Source organism: Daldinia vernicosa (assembly GCF_022497035.1).
Source record: "Daldinia vernicosa strain CBS 139.73 unplaced genomic scaffold F5Y00scaffold_28, whole genome shotgun sequence".
Taxonomy (NCBI): Eukaryota; Fungi; Ascomycota; class Sordariomycetes; order Xylariales; family Hypoxylaceae; genus Daldinia; species Daldinia vernicosa.
In genome coordinates, this window is record NW_025953944.1 from 294,084 (window position 1) to 312,395 (window position 18,312).

The following is an 18,312-nucleotide window of genomic DNA, read 5'->3' on the forward strand; positions in this document are numbered from 1 at the left end:
TCCCCCCCCCCCCCCCCCCCCCCCCCCCCCCCCCCCCCCCCCCACCCCCCCCCCCCGCCCCCCCCCCCCCCCCCCCCCCCCCCCCCCCCAGAAAAAAACTGAGGTTATACGGAAACTGGTTTATCTACGTTTCGTGGCTTCACATGTGTACTGGGACGAGTTAATCTGGTCAAATTTCGGGGGGTAATTTTACTCCAATTTTTTTGCTACTTTTCTACTTTTTTCTATAGACCACGGACCGGCCGTGGCGTCCTAAGATAAGCTCGCGAGCTTGTGTTTAGCAGAGTGTTCTGTAGATTTTGGCAAAGTCTACGATGCCTATCTCATCTAGAGATATATCTACGGTCCTCTGTATGCTCTAGCCATAGCTAGTGCCTAAAGGAAGGATGTAAGAGGTCTAAAGCACCTCCTACTACTCTACTTCCTAGGATTTAGTTGGACCTAATGGCCATCACTTGTATCCGAGCTGTCAGAGCCCGACGAGCCTCGCCGCTCTGCGCTCTCCTCATCGTTAGCACTCTTTTTAGGGTCCGTGAAGATAATGAGACAATTTTGGCAGCGAGGCGTCGTCTGATGAGGACAGTCCGGTCTGTGTGGATTTGAGCAAAGGCTACCGCTGCTACGCCATTGGCACTGGCAGCATACGAACCCAAGGGGTTGGTGGAATTCCGTCATGGGAATACTAGGAATCTCCATATTAGTGGCGTTGTTGGCGTTGGAAGAAGAACTCATTGTCCTTAGTCGCTTGGAGTGAAATTGAGTAAAGCTGGTAGTGATTTTGAAGAAGATTATGTTACAGATTTCAGAATATGGAATATGTCGCAGGCTCTTAAAGAACTGGTCGATGTGATGGAGAAATTTTTGACAGCCATGTACGGAACAGCCTCCTTAAGTAAGTAAATTAAACAAGTATTGTCCAAAATCATCGTCGTCGTTTCATGAACAAATCCGTACCTGGTTATATTCATGAATAGATTCGTAGATCGGGAACAGCAAATTTGAACCTTTAAAGGTGATGGTTATATAAGTGACATCTTAGCGGCTAGTCAATTTGATTACCCCAGCCAAGTATTATATATATATGTTTCCCACGGAAATTTAGATCAAGGAGCCTTGATTTACCGCTATGTTCCTTTCTTCACGCAGAGAGATGTCTCGCAAGTCTTAAATTGGTACTTCCTTCCCGCGGGTTCAGCCGGAATCACGGAGTTCTTGTCTTGAATATAATAGCAGCTCACAAAGTTGACTGTTAAAGGAAATTCTCTAAAGACTAAGTTACGGACTCTGATTAAATACAAATATTTCCTGTTAGCTTGCTTGTTACAGAGGACAAATGAGGCCTCACATTATATCAGCATTGATAGGGAGGACAAGCCATCGAAATTGTCATCAGTTATGTCAAAACTTGATACTATGACAGGAGTAAGTTATATGTCTTGCCTAATCAAACTCCTTTGAAGTTCCTTTATGTTCCGATTGAATTGGCAACTGTAGCCTGAAACTTTTTTTTCGTATTCCTTCTATCTTTTAGTTTTTATGAGATCTGGGGTCTTATATAGGTGGCGGTAGGGATAACAACGTACTAAATGGCCAATATGAGTTAAGAGAACACCATTCGGGGGGGCTTACATTGACTTAGTACTCTTTTTTTAGCCTCTTAAACTCAATCGTAAATTTTGCTTATAGTGCTGCGAAGTAAAGCAAGTTGGGTTGAGTACGTTGTTGCTGGCTTGTTATTAGGTATCAACCCTATCCTCATGGTCTCATGAAGATGTTATGATCACGTTAGAGAATTAACTTGCAGAGAATGACCCTAAATATATGGAATACCAACCCCACAAGCAGAAAACACAATGACCTGCCTCTATGATAGATGCCTAGCATGTCTCAGAAACTGAGCCATATAGTCTTGGAAGATGGCCAATGATGAATGGTGAGATAAGGAGGACTTTCGGACCCTTTAATCATTCTCTGGAATGTCTAGCTGTGTTTCTCATTCGGTTATTGTAGAGTCTAGGCACCCAATGACGATGCCTTTCTAGGATGTATTAAACCTAGACAAACCATGCAGAAGCACATTGCAAGTAAAATTCCTAGAAGTTTCTGAAAACAAAATCTTGACGGCGAAATGGAAAAAGGAGGGTTGGATAGAGTTGTTAAATGATATATCTGTTTCGGTTCTATAAACGAATCTATCTGATAGCAGACGTGTTTAGCTTTTCAACGTTGGCCGAGATTGACTAAGGATAGCCTGTGTATGACTGAGTGGACTAGAAGGCGTGAAAACAATGTCCAATTTCCTTATTCCGCGAGGAACTCTAAAATAAGCTCATTGCCATACTTAATGAAGTATCCTTTGTTCTAGATGTCTGGTCTGGAATCCTAACACTAAGCTATAAGTGGCGAAAAGGACACACATCAAGTAACAATACTACTATTTATTCGATACCCGCACGTGTTTTCGCAACCAGGTATCCTTTCTTGGCTGATACATGAGGAGTGGTCGAAATAAGCCGACATTCTTCGCTCTATTAATACAGGGCCTTTGATAAGCTCGAGGGTTTAATTCACGACAAGCATGACCTGAAAAGATAGGACGGCATCTGAACTGCGTCAAACCTAGAAAATTACTCTATGAAAGCTTAATGACGCGATTGAAGATATATTAGATGGAGTTTAGGGTTTCTAAGTGATCCGAATGGGATCTACCTTGTGGTTGTGAACTTTAGACCCATCGAGCCTATTTATTAAATATATTTTCTCGGGGGCAATACATTCAGTTCAATCTATATTGTAGATAGTATAAACTGGTTGGTGGAACTTCAAATTCTTCTAGCAGTATCTCTACCGATTAACCCGATATACGTGTTAGATCCGTGCTCTTCTTAATCAAGCCGACCGGCAACGATGGAGTAGTAGCACCGAGGCCGAGGCCGAGCCCGGTACTCCGGTAGGTCCGGCTATGTGATAGAACTACGCCGCTACGTAGCCGTGGTAGCTAAGACCGCTAGACCGCATTTGATCGACAATTCGGAGGAAAGGTTGTGTTTACACATCTGGATCTTATTAGGTTAGGCAAGGTTCTGGAATCTTGGACGTCTTAACCTACCTAGTATGCGCCGTTGCGGTGAGACGCCACAAGCCTCGGTGCGGGAAGAAGCGCTCCCACGTTTGGTCCACGCCCTGTTTCTGTAACGGCTGCTTATGATTCACTTACAAAACATAACATATCTGATGGTAATCTCGGACGATAATCTTATCTACCAGCCAAGACTATCCATACCAAGCGGATACTGCTGGCCAGAGCGTTTTGCGGTGAGAGCCGCAACAGGCTGAGCTATTTGAATTTCTATGCCATGGTGGGTGACGTGGACCAACCTTTGGCCTGCAGCATTACGAGACTAGGTATCGGAAAAATGGGCCAATACTGGTCTTAAGCCAAGGAAGATATGCTCGGTGAACGGCTTAGTGGCTGGCTGTTCGTCTCTTTGCATACCTTGTGTAGCTCTGATTGAGTTCTGACCACAAAGTCTTTCGATCGAAGGGATAGGAATCCTGTACTCGAGCTGTTCCGAGGTGCTGCATTTACCAAGTCGCCGTAACTATGGAACTTGAAATAATAAAGAATTGTCGACAAGTATCGCCTTGTCTTCTTGTGTAGTGTATGTATGTATTTGAAAAGTTGCCGTTGCCGATGCCGGCAAGCTTCAGATCCAAATCTACTACTAACCTAACCCTCTCTCCACACTTGATGATCCCTGGCAGCTCGGCAATCTCGCCGTAAAGTCTGATCAAGTCTGGTATGTTGAACTGATTCGACAATGCGTGCCAATTCTTGCTTGCCTCGCTTTAAATCTAAAGCGTGCTGCGTAGGCACTCCAAGCGGTGTATCTGCTGGGTCGTGCGTAGGCAGCTGTGGCCGACGCGTCGCATGACTTGCAGCGATAATGATGGAGATAATGATGGAGCAGTGATCCTTTCGGTAAATTTATGGCACTTCCAAGTGAGGACGAATATGAAGCGGTGAAATATTTTGGCCGCATAACTTAGGCGCTCACCATGTATCCAATTTGTTAGATCCCAGCCCTCTGATTTTTTTCCGTCAAGGGCTAGTCTTGATCACGAGGGACAATTGTCGGTGGGTTGTAGAAATCTTGTCTATATTCATTGTTAGTGTGCCCTAACTATACGCTTAACGAGAGTATCGTGAGCGGTTATTTGGTCTAGAATCTAAGGGGCGAGTAGTAGTTAGGTCCGTCCGAGTCAGCTGGCCAACAATGCAAGAATAAAACTGTATTGACTCGAGTATGCAGACTATGATAGTGTAATTTTACCACGGGAGTCCAGACAAATTTGTATCTCGCGTGACCTCAAAGCTAGGCTTTACTACATGTTAACGCCGGCTCTAGCGGTGTTTAGTATTTTATTACGTAGAAGAGGGGAAATTCAGGGGACCAAACTTATTCAGCCCTATGCTTAGAACCCATAGTGTATTGTACAGGGACAATTCTTCTAGAATTGTTCCAGCATGGAGAACTAAACTTAGAGGGAACTATTTGGCCTTTATTCGCAAGTAAATGATGTCGCTAGATATAACTTTCGCTTGGTAGATTCATTTAGTACTGGGTAGTAGAGACTGATGCCTCTGGGAAGCGGAAGATCCGTTCCCACATGGCGTTTCGTGACAATCGGGAAAAATGATATGGTTATCCAAAGGATCAGCAAAATCTCAAACAGCAAATCCCCATAAAAGCCTGCACTCACACGGTCTTCCAGCAAGCGGGGTATTGATGATAGTTATTGTATTTAGGTAAAACAATGGTCACGAGAAATTCCATAGTCTTAATGTAGGCGAGGGCGGAACTAGAAGAACTCCCCGAGCTTCAATGAACCAATGAATACCCCTTAGAGATCGGGCGCAGTCGTGGGGAAGAGGAGGGGTTCTCCATCAAATAGGGAAAGTCATATTGGGCACTACCACCAGGGTCCTTGAAGGGTCCTTGAAGGACCCTTTAGACATTGGTACCTGGTAAATAAATTAACGGGCAATCTAATTTGGTTAGGGAGAAAACGCCTCCGGAATACTAAAGGGGGACCCTGATTTGATCCAAGCACCTAGGCAGTCGGATGAGGAAGCTATCAGCAAGGCAGCGCATCAACGGGCGGGAGGGCCGGCAAAGGAGAAACATCCTAAGCGATAGACCCCATGAGGGAATACCGAAACGTGTGGGGTTAGGAGCTGGGTAAGAAGCTGAACGCATGTCAGTTGTTCTGCGAGTAAGAGTTGCTGTTGGGAGGGTTCTGATTGGAGGATTGGGGTTGTTTCGCATCTTGGGAGTTCTATTCGAAGCTCCCGCGGGCCGTCCCCCTGTTAGGTAGTCTGGTAAATTGCTCATTGGCATGTTAGAGGAGTTGGTAGGCTGATGACAATCGGCCGCGCTGGCGAAGGACGATTGGGCAGACTGGCAGAGTGGCAGAGCAACATTTGATAGCCAGCAACATCTCTGATCTCTGAGGTACTTTAAGGTGCTACTCGAGGTAAAATGCTGAGTGCGACCTACATATGTAAGGTTGGGCACTTATCTTACTACTATGTAGGTGATCGGACTTTCACCTGGCTGGCTGAGCATTGCCATTGTCCACTAGATGACGGCAAATTATATTAGCAGCCCCTCGGTAGTAGAGTAGTACATAGTAGATTCGATGTGATAGGAATTGGATTGTGATATCCATATATTTGATTGCTATGTACGGATTATTTGCAACTATGTAGTATATGTAAAAGGAGGTGGGCGATCTACGTGTGCCACTCGACATGTCGAAAAGTAATAAGAGGCGACAGAGACAAATATTTGAGGAATATCAGATAAGGAAAAGGATCTGAAGAGGATTGACAAGATTGGAATTGGGAATTGAGTGAGAGAAGCTGGAGAAGATGAGAGTAGAAATCTGGTTGGACAAAGAGAGTGGATAGTGGATAAAATTATTGACTAGGCTTAATCTAGGTGGTTGTGTGGAGAAGAAGCAAGGACGTGGCAGACGTTGAAAAGAGGTCTCTGGGTCTTAAGGCCCCGCTGTCTCCACTGTGCCTGGCAGTGGACAGCCCTGGCGGGACTGGCAGATCCGCTCCGACAGGCCGGCCGCTTTCCATGTGCCCATTGGAGATTAGGTACTTCCACTCTGGAAGTGCCACTGGTACCTATAACCAAGTATCATGTACCCATTCGGCCGTTTAGTGCCAAAAAAAAAAGGGTTCTAAAGCAGGAACAGGTACGTATCTTGTGTGCCTCGTGTGTAGCGGAAGGAAAAAGCATGCTCCCCATTCAACTTTAACCCCTGTAAGACCCGTATTAAAATTAGGTAGTTCATCTTCCAAATCCCTCCATCATCGACGTATGTACTACACTACAACTAAAACCTACCCGGTACCTACCTCCCATCTCTTTGCGACCCCATCTTGCTTTCACCTTTTTAACAATACCCAACTCTCTCCCACAAACCCACACGGCCAGTCCTAACTAAGCAAATGCAAATATCTATCACATGAGCAAGCCCGAGAAGCAAACAATCACAAAGAAATCCACAAATATCCAGATCCTCGTCTTGTGAAATATGAAATAGACGCTGGCCGAATCTTTCATATATCGCAACATATATCGCAATCAGGGAAATTTATTGTACACGTAGACTGGGCTTACCTCGGCATATTATCCCACCAGCTTTGCCAAACGTGCCATCTATAACGACCTATCGCGGCCTTATCGAAACGATCTCGAAACCACGAATCAGGGTTTAGGTTCCCGTTACTGCATCGGTTACTGCAGCATAGAGACGAGCAACACTTGAACTCAAGCAGCTGCCAGGTGGTCTCACATCACAGGTCCCCAGTTAAAGCATAAAGCATACTTTCCCTTCCCCTCGGGTCGGTTCAATTGAGGGTTTCGTACCCCTTGCCGATCAAGCTACCGTTGTTATCGAATGAGGAGCTCGATGCTGGTTTATTTTCTAGCTTACAACTACGAACGACCTTCCTGCCGGGTTTCTGGAAATCTCGTCGCGACTTAGGGAAACCTAGATTTCAATATCGTAATCGACTCGGCCAATCTCTTATGATACGCAATATCTGCATCAACGATATTTCCCTACTTCTTTCCTCTACGGCTCGCTTGTAACTGTCTTAACCATGCTCACTATGACAAGATTACCGCCCGACTCCTTCGTGCCGTCGAGCGCTATGCTTGATCCAAATCCACGTCCCATGTCCTTCGCCTCTCATCTCAACGGTCACTCTTCAGCATCAGTAATTTCTCCGCTATCTCTACCGCGCGCCTTGAATAATCTATCTTATTTGGACGAGTCAAACCTTGCAAATTTACCGCCTTCCGATCATTTACATTCGCCATCAATTTCCGTAATCGCGCAGTCTCAGCGACAGTATCTTTCCCCACGTCCAAGTTCCCCAAACGGGCATAGAGTCAGGTCCGCTGTAACATCTCCGTTTTTAGCACCCAGTACTACCACCTCACTCGACAATATGAGCAATCAAACTTTACTCAATCTGCTACAGCGCAGGGAGGAGCAGAATAGAAAATTGATTGAAAATTGGCGTGTCGAGCGTGCCCATCTTGAGGCTAGTCGTACTCGAGCTGAGGAGATGTATCAAGAAGAACGGGCGATAATTGACCAGGAACGAATGATATGGATTGAGGAGAAGAGTAACCTCCAGCGAGATCTGTCTGAATGGAAAAAGAGGACAGAAGTAGCCGAAAAGCAGAGGGACGAGATGGCTAGCCTGCTTAGGAGCATGCAGGTCCAAAGCAGTCAATCAAAGATATCGTTTGATGGTGCTGCTGAGACTGCTATGGGCTCTCTTAGAGGCGGTGGTCTTAGCAGTGCTGAGACACATTCGCAGTCAAGTGTCAATTTTTGGAGCCCATCAGACGGCACGTCTCCCAAAAGAGTTTTGCCTGGTGAGGTTCACGTCAACGAGTTTCACGGATCGATGACGATGCCAGAGTCGAGACCTTTTATTCCCTTGGACCCACGTATGCAGGGCTCGTCGCCAGTGGTGAGTTCGCCAGTGTCACAGCAAGATCGTGTTCCCTCCATCGATATTCAGGAGGTCATTCCGGGATTAGAAGGAATTCGAGTCAGGCCGGATATCGTCCAGAAGGCGACATTCACTGATGATAAGCCGTCTGAATCATGTCCCGAATCAATCTTACCCCCAGTCCCTGGGGCCAAGCAGGAACCAATTCGTACACGTGTTGTGCCAGCTGATTTGACAAAAGAGGCGCTCCAGGCTCCTGAGTCCGATAGACTTACAATGCATGCCGGGCACACACCGAACCACTCTATCTCCTTATCCAGGCTCCATACCGTTGAATCTACTGAGGTAGTAAACACAGCTGGCAGTTCTGGTTCATCAACCCCCAAGTGTTGCGCTGCGAAGGATAAGCAGGTTCAAGTGCCTGAGAAAGTCACGGACTGTCAGACGTCATGTTGCGGTTTTGGATGCCCTAAAGCCGCCGAGGCCGAGGACGAACTCGAAGACGATGAAAGAGACAAAGATCCGGAACTAAAGGGGCCATTAACACTTCGCAACCTTCCAGCGGCCGACGAACCATTTCTCAAGGCTCTCAATGACAAACTTGCTGATGTTATCACTCACGATATGACTCCTACTGTCCTTAAGCATGGGGATTACTTGGAGCCAGCTGCATCTGAGCCAATTATCGGAGCCAGTGATGATGGTGCGCACGAGGCTCACGAGGAATTAGAAGTGCAGGAGCCGGAGATCCCGCTAAAGTTAAAGCAATCGAGTAACTTTGGCGCACCTCTCGGGCAGCTTCGAAAGCCGGTATTGTAGTCGATGCGCTCCGGTAGTTATCGTTGCTAACGTGATGGACGATCTTGTCTGTAACTCACGTTCTCCGCACACAATACCTTCATCTTTGTCACTTTTAACTCGACGAAGTTTTTACACAGCTAGTGAAGGCTGTCTGTCTAGTTTTGAGCATGCCCATAACGAGCTCTATAAATTTCCTTTTTCTTATATGACATTTGAAATACCCCAATACCCATGATTCTTTTCTCCCTTTTCACTTCTGCGCATGGGAACTTACGGGTCGGCTTATGTTATGGTTGAAAGGCGACGAAATTGGCATTGAAAAGGTTGCATGAAGGGACGGGATCATCCCTGAATTCTATGGATCAGCGTTTTATTTATTTATTTGCGTGTTGGTGGGGTTTCTCTGCTTCAGGAAGCATATAGAAATATGGTGACGGGTCGGGTTTGATTGGCATTTGGGCTGAGAAGAAAAAATCGTGGCAGACTGGATGTTGCACGTCGCACGTCGCACATTGCACCTTAGACCTTTTATACCTTGGGCGGGGACGCCCTTGTCTTCTGCGAGAGAGGCGAAGAGGAATGATGAAGAAAATAAGTACTTTAATGAAATAGGTCTGTTAGCGAGCAGAGAGAGAGACAAGATTATACGTTTTAGGACCGGGCAACTGGTTTACTGAGTTTAATACAAATGTTAGCATTTTCTGGTGTATCAACCATTATCTTCACCTCGTGCTTTGAAAATGCTAAAGACGATGTTCGTATTGTGCTTCCAGGCTAAAGCTGAATTATAGCCCGTCTTGGTCCGTCTGTTGTAGGTACCGCCAAATGCCGGCCCGCGATGTGTAGTACAATTTAGAGGGGCTCTACACGATCGGTATCGTACATATAAGATTAGGTAGCTTCACGCAAGATACCTCGAATGACCGCTCGACAACTTTATTTCCGGCCGACGGTAATGATGCATTAGAATCCTATGCGAATTACGTGTTGATGTATGTAGGCAGGTATGCAAAACTAGCCGTCTATCATGATGAGCATTAATATCTTCATATTTTTTTGCTTTGCTTCCCTGCTTTGGAGTGCGCCCCGAAATCCCGAATCGTTTGCCACACCGTCAAACGCCAAACATGCCTCCCCCGCCCGGTAACAAATCTCATGTTTCATCGTAACGTTTTCTCTTGTAATCTCATGCTCCCCTCCTTTTGTACCGTACATCGGGAGTGCTAGGTATTACCGTCATTACAATTGTACTTGAATGTACGTAGTTATAGGTACCTAGATACCCAAGACAAAAATATGTATGTAGCTCAGCTCAGCTCAGCTTCTTGCCCATGAACCCGGCCAGCTCGTCAAGTAGTTCGACGGTCTCGGCGGGACTCGCGATCCAGGCGGTGGTGGAGACGCTGCGGGCCTTGAAGTCATTGCTGCCGGCGCTGAGGAACTGATCGCCGACGTGCAGCGTCTGCTCGGGGCGGATGCGCGTGCGGGCGTCGTCGCCCCCGAACCACTGCTGGCACACGGATACACCCCAACTCTTATCGCCGATGTCGACGAAGACGTCCCGCCCGCCGTTGAAGGCGCAGAACGGCACTACTTTGTTGTCGAACTCGCGCCCGCCTACGCTGAGCTCTAGGATCTTTTGGACTACCAGCACGGTTTCCTCGAGGGATTCACGTGGGATGCGCACCGTGGGCGAGCTGGGGATTATGCCGACGGCGCGGTCTTTGCGCATTAGCGTTGCGGGCAGGTTCAGGTTCTTGATGCTGTCGCGCAGCGCGGCCTCGGCTACGTCGAGCAGGGCTGTGATGCTCGCGTCGGACCAGGATGCCATTTCTGCTGTTAGCCAGCGCTCCCGGGGCACGGGAGATAGCAGATGAGGAGATGTGGGGCTGAATTCAAAGAGGTAGTTTGCCTCGCCGCCCATGATGACGATGTTTTGCCTCTGCTGGGGCGTTAGGATTGTGGAACTGGCAATGGCATCTAAGAGCCCGTGCAGACGGGCATAGTACTGCTCGGCCACGGTATAGCCCGCAGCCGTGACGATGCCGATCTTGACGTTCTTACGCATAAGGTCGATCATGCGCGGGATCACGGGGCTGGTGGGCTCCAGGCTTTCGCCATCATCATACAACGTGACGTCTCCGTCGAAGGTGGCGAGCTGAAGAGTGCCATGGGTAGTCACGGCCATGAGCTGGGCCGTGTTGAGGACGAGGCGCACATCGTTGAAGGAGGGGGAGACGAAGCGGCGAGACGAAATATATCGCTTGCGGTCCTGGAACTTGAAAGCGGCCTCGAGGGGCAGCCGGGTGAAAAAGTTGCCTATGGTCGGGACGAGGAGCTTGAGCTTAGACGGGACCCTGCTCGCGTCTAATTGGTGCGTTACTGGACATACACGTCAATCACTGGGCTGGAGTTTGGTTCCGGGGGCGGGGAAGGCGAGCGTGAGTGGACGTACTGTGATCATCAATCATCACCTCGACGTCCCTCATGATTTCGGCATAACGCCTATGCGCCTCTCCGGACATTTGTGCCACGCTGAATCCATTGGCTTCAAAAACGCCCGTGGGCTGGGAGTATAATACGAAGGGAACCGCTAATAGCCCCTTGATCCATTCTAAACATATGCAAGTTAGCTAGCTATCGTGAAGTAAACAAGATGCCGGTTGGAAATTTGTTTGGAGATTTTGTGAAAGTCCATCATCGTTGACATGCTGGTCTTGGGGATATCCGATAGTTATACGGAAACCCACTTCCAACAATGATCGTAAAGTAGTGAAGAATATGTCAGAACTACAACGTTGGGGTTATAATACCTATAAACTGGTCTCGTCTGTGCGTCTTCAATGCATCTATATATAAAGGCACCCGTGTTAGTTGCTGATCAGATGCTTATGACGGAGGAGATAGTCTGTGTGAAACTTGGAACTCACACTCGACCCTGTATCTCGAAGTCATTATGCCTAAATGTACAATTGATTTATGTTATGGAGGCAGTTGAATAATTATCAGCAAAGGTGGCTAAAAGAACAGCGACGGGAATGAATATGGAAAGGGATGAAGTGAATGGAATAAAACGGTGTAAGTAAAGGGGTACGTTAGGTATCTACGTATTCATTGATCACGAGGTCCGATTGACTGGAGTGCCGGCATGCGTTTGTGGGGCGCCGATGCAGCGGGACGTCTGGACGTCCAACCCGCTGGGGAGAGGCTGGCTGGGCTGGCTGGGCTGCTGGGCTGGAAGGGCTAGTAAGCCACAGTGACACAAGCGCTAGGAGCTCATCCGTCATAGCGTCATTTTTGTGGCCGATTAGCGCATGAAGTCTGGGCTATTTGAGGCTGGTATTTAAGGGTATCGACTGTTCCAAGCTTTAAAAGTTTCTACAACATCGTCAGAAATAAGTCGAATTGGTATGTTGATAACATTGGACTGTTGAGACACAAGATGACTATACAACTTTTAAAGAACGAGATGTGGAATTGATTGTCTCATTTCAACAAATTATCTCAGACAGACATAAAATATGTCCCATAAAACCTTCACATGTATATTCGAAGTCATCGAATATGTATGTCTTAAGGTAGGTACATGGTTTGAAAAGGAATTCCCTCTCTGGTTTGGACTAATCCGATTTTTCTTACAACTGCAACGCATTTTAACCTGTGCCTCTCTTACATCTTACCAACCATTTCCTATATCACTGTCTCACTGGTTTGGGGCGCCGGAGTCTGAGTAGCACAGGCAGCCGTGACTGTCCTCAACCGAGTCATGCATCCCTCGGGGCAAGCAGTCTGGCAGCCGTCAACAAAGAGAGCTGTCTTGATTCCAGCGCAGCCGCATGGGATGAGCAGCTCCTTCTGGAACGTGCAGCCTGGTACTGGGCACAGCATCGGATCGCAGTTGCTGGGTCGGGTCGTGTGTGTTACCGTCGGGCAAGCAGCGGGGGCAACCGTGGTGGTGGTCTGGCCAGGGAGTGTGGTGATGCTAATGATGAATGATGTTGTCGTTGAAGAGCTTAGGGAGCTGACCGTCGGGGTGGGCGGGTGTGCTGGGCGATGAGTTTCAGGAACCTCAACGTTGGGGTTGACAATAGCCTCCGCCGGGGCAGCGCTAACAATACCGACGACACTATACTCTCGTTAGTATGATGAAGCTCAGGATCAAGTGTCGATGGAAAACTGGTTGGTGTCTTACCTGGCTAGCGCAGCGACAAGACCGATGAGTACCTTCATTTTCGAGTAGTCTTTTTTTATTACTATTTCCCCTATCAGTCAACGTTGTTGAGTTTGTTATGATATAAGATATCACTGACAATATTCGATGCAGTTGTACTGAATCTTATTGTTGACCTTCGTTGATGGAAAATAAACTGACGATAGATAGACTTATATGATCAACTAAGTCGCGGACAAGCTGTCTCTTATATACGCGCATCTTTGACGTATCGCTATACACCATCACATTCGATTTTAAATAGCATTAGACCTGCATGACTCGGGACCTCACGACTGTCACCCGTTCAAGCAGTCACTCCGGGTGAGATGCCATTTTTCGCATTCTTTCCATCCTTCCGGAACGTGTCGTATTCTCTTACTGCGCTAGTGGCTGCAGACGACAAGACGACGGTTTCCGAGGTGCAGCGTCGGGCATCGGTTTCACGGTACGGTTATATTACAGAGTAACTCAGGTCTTCACGTTGTGAAGGTGCCGAGTTATTTTTGGCATAACCTTACTTTATATTAAAGCCCAGGTCCAGAGCCTTACCCATTTTACAACGTACTCGAGGGCTATCGGGAGTACTAATCGCACCGCGCGCACCGGGAGAGTGATACAAGTTCGAAGAGTCAAGTATCAGAACGTCGATACTAAATAGAGCTACGCTCAAAACTTGATTCTACAAAGAAAACACGAGACTCATAGAATTCAAAACTACCTATGTAACTTCGGTGGTATGATACTCTTGTCCGCCAGTTCATCGTGTCATAAGCACCCCTCTGCGTATCGCGGGAAGACCGAAGAAAACCGGACATGTTGATATCAAACCCTCCACGAGCAATGCGAAAATCGAGAGAAAAACCACCTTCCTCTTCAAGTCTCTTCCGAGGGGCGTATTTCGATCAATGACTGCTGGGTATAGTTGGAATTCTCGATTAGCGGCCAAACGACGGCATTTAGTTCCCCTGAAATTACAGGTTCTAGGCTTGGGATTCTTAGGAGACGCATATTAGCATGAACGAAGTGCGGTACGATGCCGTCAGCGAACCCGACAACACAAAGACATTCTAATCTGCGATTTGAATGGTCTAGCCAGGTTATTTGCCTTATGATTGGCAGCAGTCATCCAAGCCGGTCTTCGTTAGCCCCACAGAAACAGACGAGGCCATTCAGCCTCTTTAGCCTGGATTACGGGACAATATCCGATGGCAGAGATTTCATATAACTTCATCTTGCAGGCCCAAAAATCGCCCATTCGGGCTACGTACTCGACATGTCAATATATCTTTGATAAAGACGAGGTCCTCGTAATGAGATCCCGCATGATCCGTCTCGCGAAGGCTGCGAGATAGTGACACGGCCAAGGCCGCTTCTTGACATTAGTGCTGCATGCCATGAGCACGATCTAGCCCGCAGCTTACGCGGACCCAGCGAGCTCCCCATGGAGATTAAGAAGTCGGATGATTTTCGTCTGATTACTCGGGCGTTTGATCCAAGACCTTGGGCTGTCTCGCCCAGTGGGTGCGGGTTTTGCCTTTTTACTGACGATCTTTTTGTCTAGGCCACTTATCTAAGAGAACCGGTCTACTGGTCTCACAGATCTTTGAGGACGATCACCTCGCTGCTCGTCAAAGGTACGGCGCAGCTTTCCTAGGTGCCCCTAACTCGTCCCAATTGCGAGCAGGATGACTGCTTAAGATGTCCCTGAGGATTTTGAGTGAACACATGGTCGGTATTCCGGCGATAAGAAGTTGTCTCGGCCTCTTCGATAAATAGCCGGCCCCTGCTAGTTTCCCATCGCCGAACTCTGCGAATACCAAAATCAGACTGCTTTGACCTTTGACGAAAAACTGCATATTCAACGTTCACTGAACTTATTTGCATTCTAATTAGCCCCCCTCCGGGCCTGGTCGTCGGATCTATTCGAATCACGCGGCGATTTACATCAGGTAACTTGATTTGCATGCATATTCTTCACGCTTCATAGCCTAAGTATTACTGGTCTTCCATTAGATGGACGGACTATAATCAAGGTCAAGGGTATGTTACTTCATACGCCTCAACTCATGGCATTCTCGACGATATTTATTTCTCTAAACCGATTCTGGCATGCTTCGAGAAGAAAGTCCTTGAGGCCCTCTTAGTCAAACTGGGCCTATCTGAGAATAACATCATCTACGAGGTATGAGCACCATAGAGGTAGGCGATTCAGAAAGAGTGAACTGGAGATAATTGTGCTATAGTTTAAGCCCAAGCGTCTTACTATTGGAACACTTTAGATACTAGTTACGACGTAGTCTGGTTTGAGTGCGTACGGGCTCAATACTCTTTAGTAACAGGTGATCAACCATGTATCGAACTCACTTAGTACCGAAAATTATTAGTCAAGAAATGCAATATAACAGGTAACGCAGTTCGATTGGGTTTCTGTATTAATAGCACGCATCAAAGTCGCAATGCTATATGGACCTAGTTAATTAACCTAGTACCTAAGGTGCCGCCATTATTATGAATTTGCTAGGTAATGCAACGCAGTCTCGCGTATATGCGAATATTATTTTCATTATAAAGCTCCTAAGCTAGGCGCTCGACTTCAAGTGATGCAAGAATATAGGCCGCGGATCCGAGCACGCTGTTGTAGTTGATGGGCTGTCCGATATAGTACTATAAAAACATTAGCTTCTCATGCTTCTCGTGCTATATTAAAACTATAGGTGGGATAGCACTAACCTCGTAAGTGGCCGTCGAGTTCAAACTGCACACCGCTACTGTCCCGTTATACCCAAGCGTGCCATTCGTCTCCCGAACTACAAACGTGTCTGTCAGGTACCCGTGGCCGCGAATAGCAGCAGCCACCGCCGTCGATGACAGCGTAGCGTTCGAAGCGAGGTATCCTAGTCGCGCGCCCTTGAGCAGCGCGTACGCGAACATGGCGCTGCCGCTCGACTCGATGTAGTTGCCCTCGCGCCCCGGCTCGTCGAGGAGCTGCCACCATCCGCCAGTTACTGGATCGACCGCACTCACAATCGCACCGGCAAGCGAGTTGAACTTGTCCAGTATGAGATCCCGATACTCGCGCGGGAACGCCGGTAGCACTTCCAGCGTGTCCACCAACGCCATCGCGTACCACCCCAGACTCCGGCCCCAGACGTGCGGGCTCGCACCCGTGTCGGGGTCCGCCCACACGGCCGTGCGCGAGGCGTCGTAGCCGTGGGCTAGGAGTCCCGTGGAGTCGTTACGGGTATGGTTCCAGAGCAAGTCCAGCTGGAGGTACGTGTCGTCCACTGCGGCAAGCGTCGCGTTCTTCCGCTCGGGACACAACGGGTCTGCGGCCTCGGCCGCCACGTGGTAGCTCACGTAGAAAGGCGCGAGCGAGTACATGCCGTCGAGATAGCTCCACTGGGGATACGTGAAGTACCAGAGCCCGCCCTCGGGGTTACGGCGGTTGTATGCGATGCTCTGGCGCAGGGCGGCGGCGGCGGCGCCGGCGGCGGCGCCGAAGGAGCTTCCTGGTCCGGCTGTCTGGTTGGTGGTTGTCGAGGCGGCCAGGGCCAAGAAGGCGTGTCCGTTGGAGAGCCGGTCCAGAGGGTAGGATAGGGCGTCGTGGGTGGCGTTTTGGACGAACGGGGATACGGATTCAGCGCTGGATAAGATGTACGCTTGTACGTCGGGGGTGAAGGGGTCGGCGGGGTATTGTGCTGCGAGCGCGGTGAGGGCGCGCTGGGTGATGCCGGCTTGGAGAAGCTCGGAGGAGCCGCCTTTGCCGGTCATGATGCCCTGGCTGCGGGACATGATGCTGGACGCCATCCACGTCGAGTTCTTGCTCTGAGCAGCTGCCTCTGCCTCTGCCTCTGCAACTTGTCCCGCTGCGGTGTTGATAGATAAGGCGAGGGCGAGGATCGCCGCGGCGAAGTGGGATTGCGTTGATACTCGCATCGTGATCTCCGTCCACACTTCTTTGTCCTAAGACTAACTTAGGTACCTAAACTATGTATTTCCTCCAAATCCACCAAGTACCGTATTCTCGTTCCTAAGCGACCGCGACACAGATCTCGGGAATGTACAACCGGGCCAAACGAATGTGTGTGTGTGTGGTGTGTGTGTATGACGGAAGTAGGTGAGAAGTAGAAAAGCGGTGGAGGAGGAGGAAAGACGTTTCGTCTCAACTCTTTGTACCTAATGTATAACTAAACTAGTAGAAAGGCGAATAACGGATGCAATTACCGGAAAAAAAGTTTTTGTTTGTCCCCTACCGGAACGGCGACCCGGTGCTTGGGAAATTAGCGAGCGGCGCAAGCAACACGTTTACATGCGGTAACGGCAGAACGGGTACCGAGTCCACGGATTTGAAGCTTTGCGGGATGCAAGGACGGCAAGGATCTGTACATACAATACATTAGACATCCCACCTTGATGCAAGCTGTGGTCAATGCTGTAGTTATTATTTGCTATCTACATCTTTCATATTTACATACCTACCTCCTAGGTACATGCTGGTAATTCCAACAAAGCAATAAAGATGAAGCAGCGTATATGAAAATATATCGAGCTCGCATACCAGGTACGTAGGTATTTCTAGGAAACTCTCGTCCGTATTTTCTAAAATCGCGTCTCTTAACTAAGAAATGATCTTCATTCGACCTACAGTAGGTACTCTGGGTATTATCATTTGCTGTGCCTCTTCTGTGTAAGCCCTAAGTATTCTTTGTTGTCCCCTACCTAGGTACAATACCTAACCTAATATAATGCCGAGTGGCCTGGTGGCTTTGAGTAGATTGCTGTGGGCTGAGACAAACGACGCCTTTTATTAGCTATCTAATATCCAGATAATTGAGTCTGCGAAGGTCCCCAAGGTAGGGTAGTATTTAGAAGCCTTCCATGCAGTCCAAGTATTATTACCCCTCACTATGTATAAGGTGGGTGGACAATCAGACGGGCTGACGAGTAAGACGGGTTGACATCATATCACAAATCGAGTGTTTGCAGAGAAGAGGTCGAAAGACGGGTCTTACATACAGGTATGTACATAGGAAGCCAATACATATTGGCCCTAATAACTCCAAAACCAAGGGAAGCAAAAGAGCCAACCCATCACCATTTATCTTGTGTTAGTTAGTTATATATAGAGAGCTCTATATATATAACACGGGATAGGAATTTGCTTTAGTTTCGCCGAGCTTAAGCGATGCAGTGATTCCACATTGTTTCCTTGTCCTACTCTATCATTTCATCACAGCTACGTCCTCTC

General features: G+C 48.1%; 5 protein-coding genes across 5 annotated transcripts; 1 reads left to right on the forward strand and 4 right to left on the reverse strand.

Annotated features, from left to right (window-relative positions):
• Positions 1 to 89: 89 nt before the first annotated feature.
• F5Y00DRAFT_239396 (uncharacterized protein) lies at positions 90 to 918 on the reverse strand. Its single transcript, XM_048008062.1, has one exon. The coding sequence runs from the start codon at positions 730 to 732 to the stop codon at positions 442 to 444; it is 291 nt and encodes a 96-aa protein (XP_047864119.1). The 5' UTR covers positions 733 to 918; the 3' UTR covers positions 90 to 441.
• Positions 919 to 6,851: 5,933 nt separating this feature from the next.
• F5Y00DRAFT_94919 (uncharacterized protein) lies at positions 6,852 to 9,104 on the forward strand. Its single transcript, XM_048014362.1, has one exon. The coding sequence runs from the start codon at positions 7,184 to 7,186 to the stop codon at positions 8,867 to 8,869; it is 1,686 nt and encodes a 561-aa protein (XP_047864120.1). The 5' UTR covers positions 6,852 to 7,183; the 3' UTR covers positions 8,870 to 9,104.
• Positions 9,105 to 9,836: 732 nt separating this feature from the next.
• F5Y00DRAFT_270393 (IMP-specific 5-nucleotidase) lies at positions 9,837 to 12,039 on the reverse strand. The gene is made up of 4 exons (XM_048012606.1): positions 11,782 to 12,039; positions 11,665 to 11,700; positions 11,307 to 11,465; positions 9,837 to 11,233 (listed from the first exon to the last, which is right to left on the reverse strand). The coding sequence occupies exons 1-4, from the start codon at positions 11,804 to 11,806 to the stop codon at positions 10,164 to 10,166; spliced, it is 1,290 nt and encodes a 429-aa protein (XP_047864121.1). The 5' UTR covers positions 11,807 to 12,039; the 3' UTR covers positions 9,837 to 10,163.
• A 397-nt stretch (positions 12,040 to 12,436) lies between these two features.
• F5Y00DRAFT_94954 (uncharacterized protein) lies at positions 12,437 to 13,426 on the reverse strand. The gene is made up of 3 exons (XM_048014363.1): positions 13,162 to 13,426; positions 13,044 to 13,104; positions 12,437 to 12,977 (listed from the first exon to the last, which is right to left on the reverse strand). Exons 2-3 carry the CDS (start codon positions 13,079 to 13,081, stop codon positions 12,542 to 12,544), a joined length of 474 nt encoding a protein of 157 aa, XP_047864122.1. The 5' UTR covers positions 13,082 to 13,104; positions 13,162 to 13,426; the 3' UTR covers positions 12,437 to 12,541.
• Positions 13,427 to 15,638: 2,212 nt separating this feature from the next.
• On the reverse strand, positions 15,639 to 16,856 carry F5Y00DRAFT_253549 (glycoside hydrolase family 105 protein; the record flags this gene model as incomplete). Its single annotated transcript, XM_048010065.1, has 2 exons — positions 15,639 to 15,728; positions 15,795 to 16,856. 2 exons carry the CDS (start codon positions 16,854 to 16,856, stop codon positions 15,639 to 15,641), a joined length of 1,152 nt encoding a protein of 383 aa, XP_047864123.1.
• Between the last annotated feature and the right edge of the window lie 1,456 nt (positions 16,857 to 18,312).

Excerpts from the sequence above, each read along its gene's own strand:
- F5Y00DRAFT_239396 (XM_048008062.1), bottom strand. The coding sequence starts at position 732 with ATGAGTTCTTCTTCCAACGCCAACAACGCCACTAATATGGAGATTCCT.
- F5Y00DRAFT_94954 (XM_048014363.1), bottom strand. The coding sequence starts at position 13,081 with ATGAAGGTACTCATCGGTCTTGTCGCTGCGCTAGCCAG. Across the intron at positions 12,978-13,043 it reads CTTGTCGCTGCGCTAGCCAG|TGTCGTCGGTATTGTTAGCG; the intron begins GTAAGACACCAA and ends ACGAGAGTATAG.
- F5Y00DRAFT_270393 (XM_048012606.1), bottom strand. The coding sequence starts at position 11,806 with ATGACTTCGAGATACAGGGTCGAGT. Across the intron at positions 11,466-11,664 it reads CAGACGAGACCAGTTTATAG|AATGGATCAAGGGGCTATTA; the intron begins GTATTATAACCC and ends GCATATGTTTAG. Across the intron at positions 11,234-11,306 it reads GGTGATGATTGATGATCACA|TAACGCACCAATTAGACGCG; the intron begins GTACGTCCACTC and ends GTGTATGTCCAG.
- F5Y00DRAFT_94919 (XM_048014362.1), top strand. The coding sequence starts at position 7,184 with ATGCTCACTATGACAAGATTACCGCCCGACTCCTTCGTGCCGTCGAGC.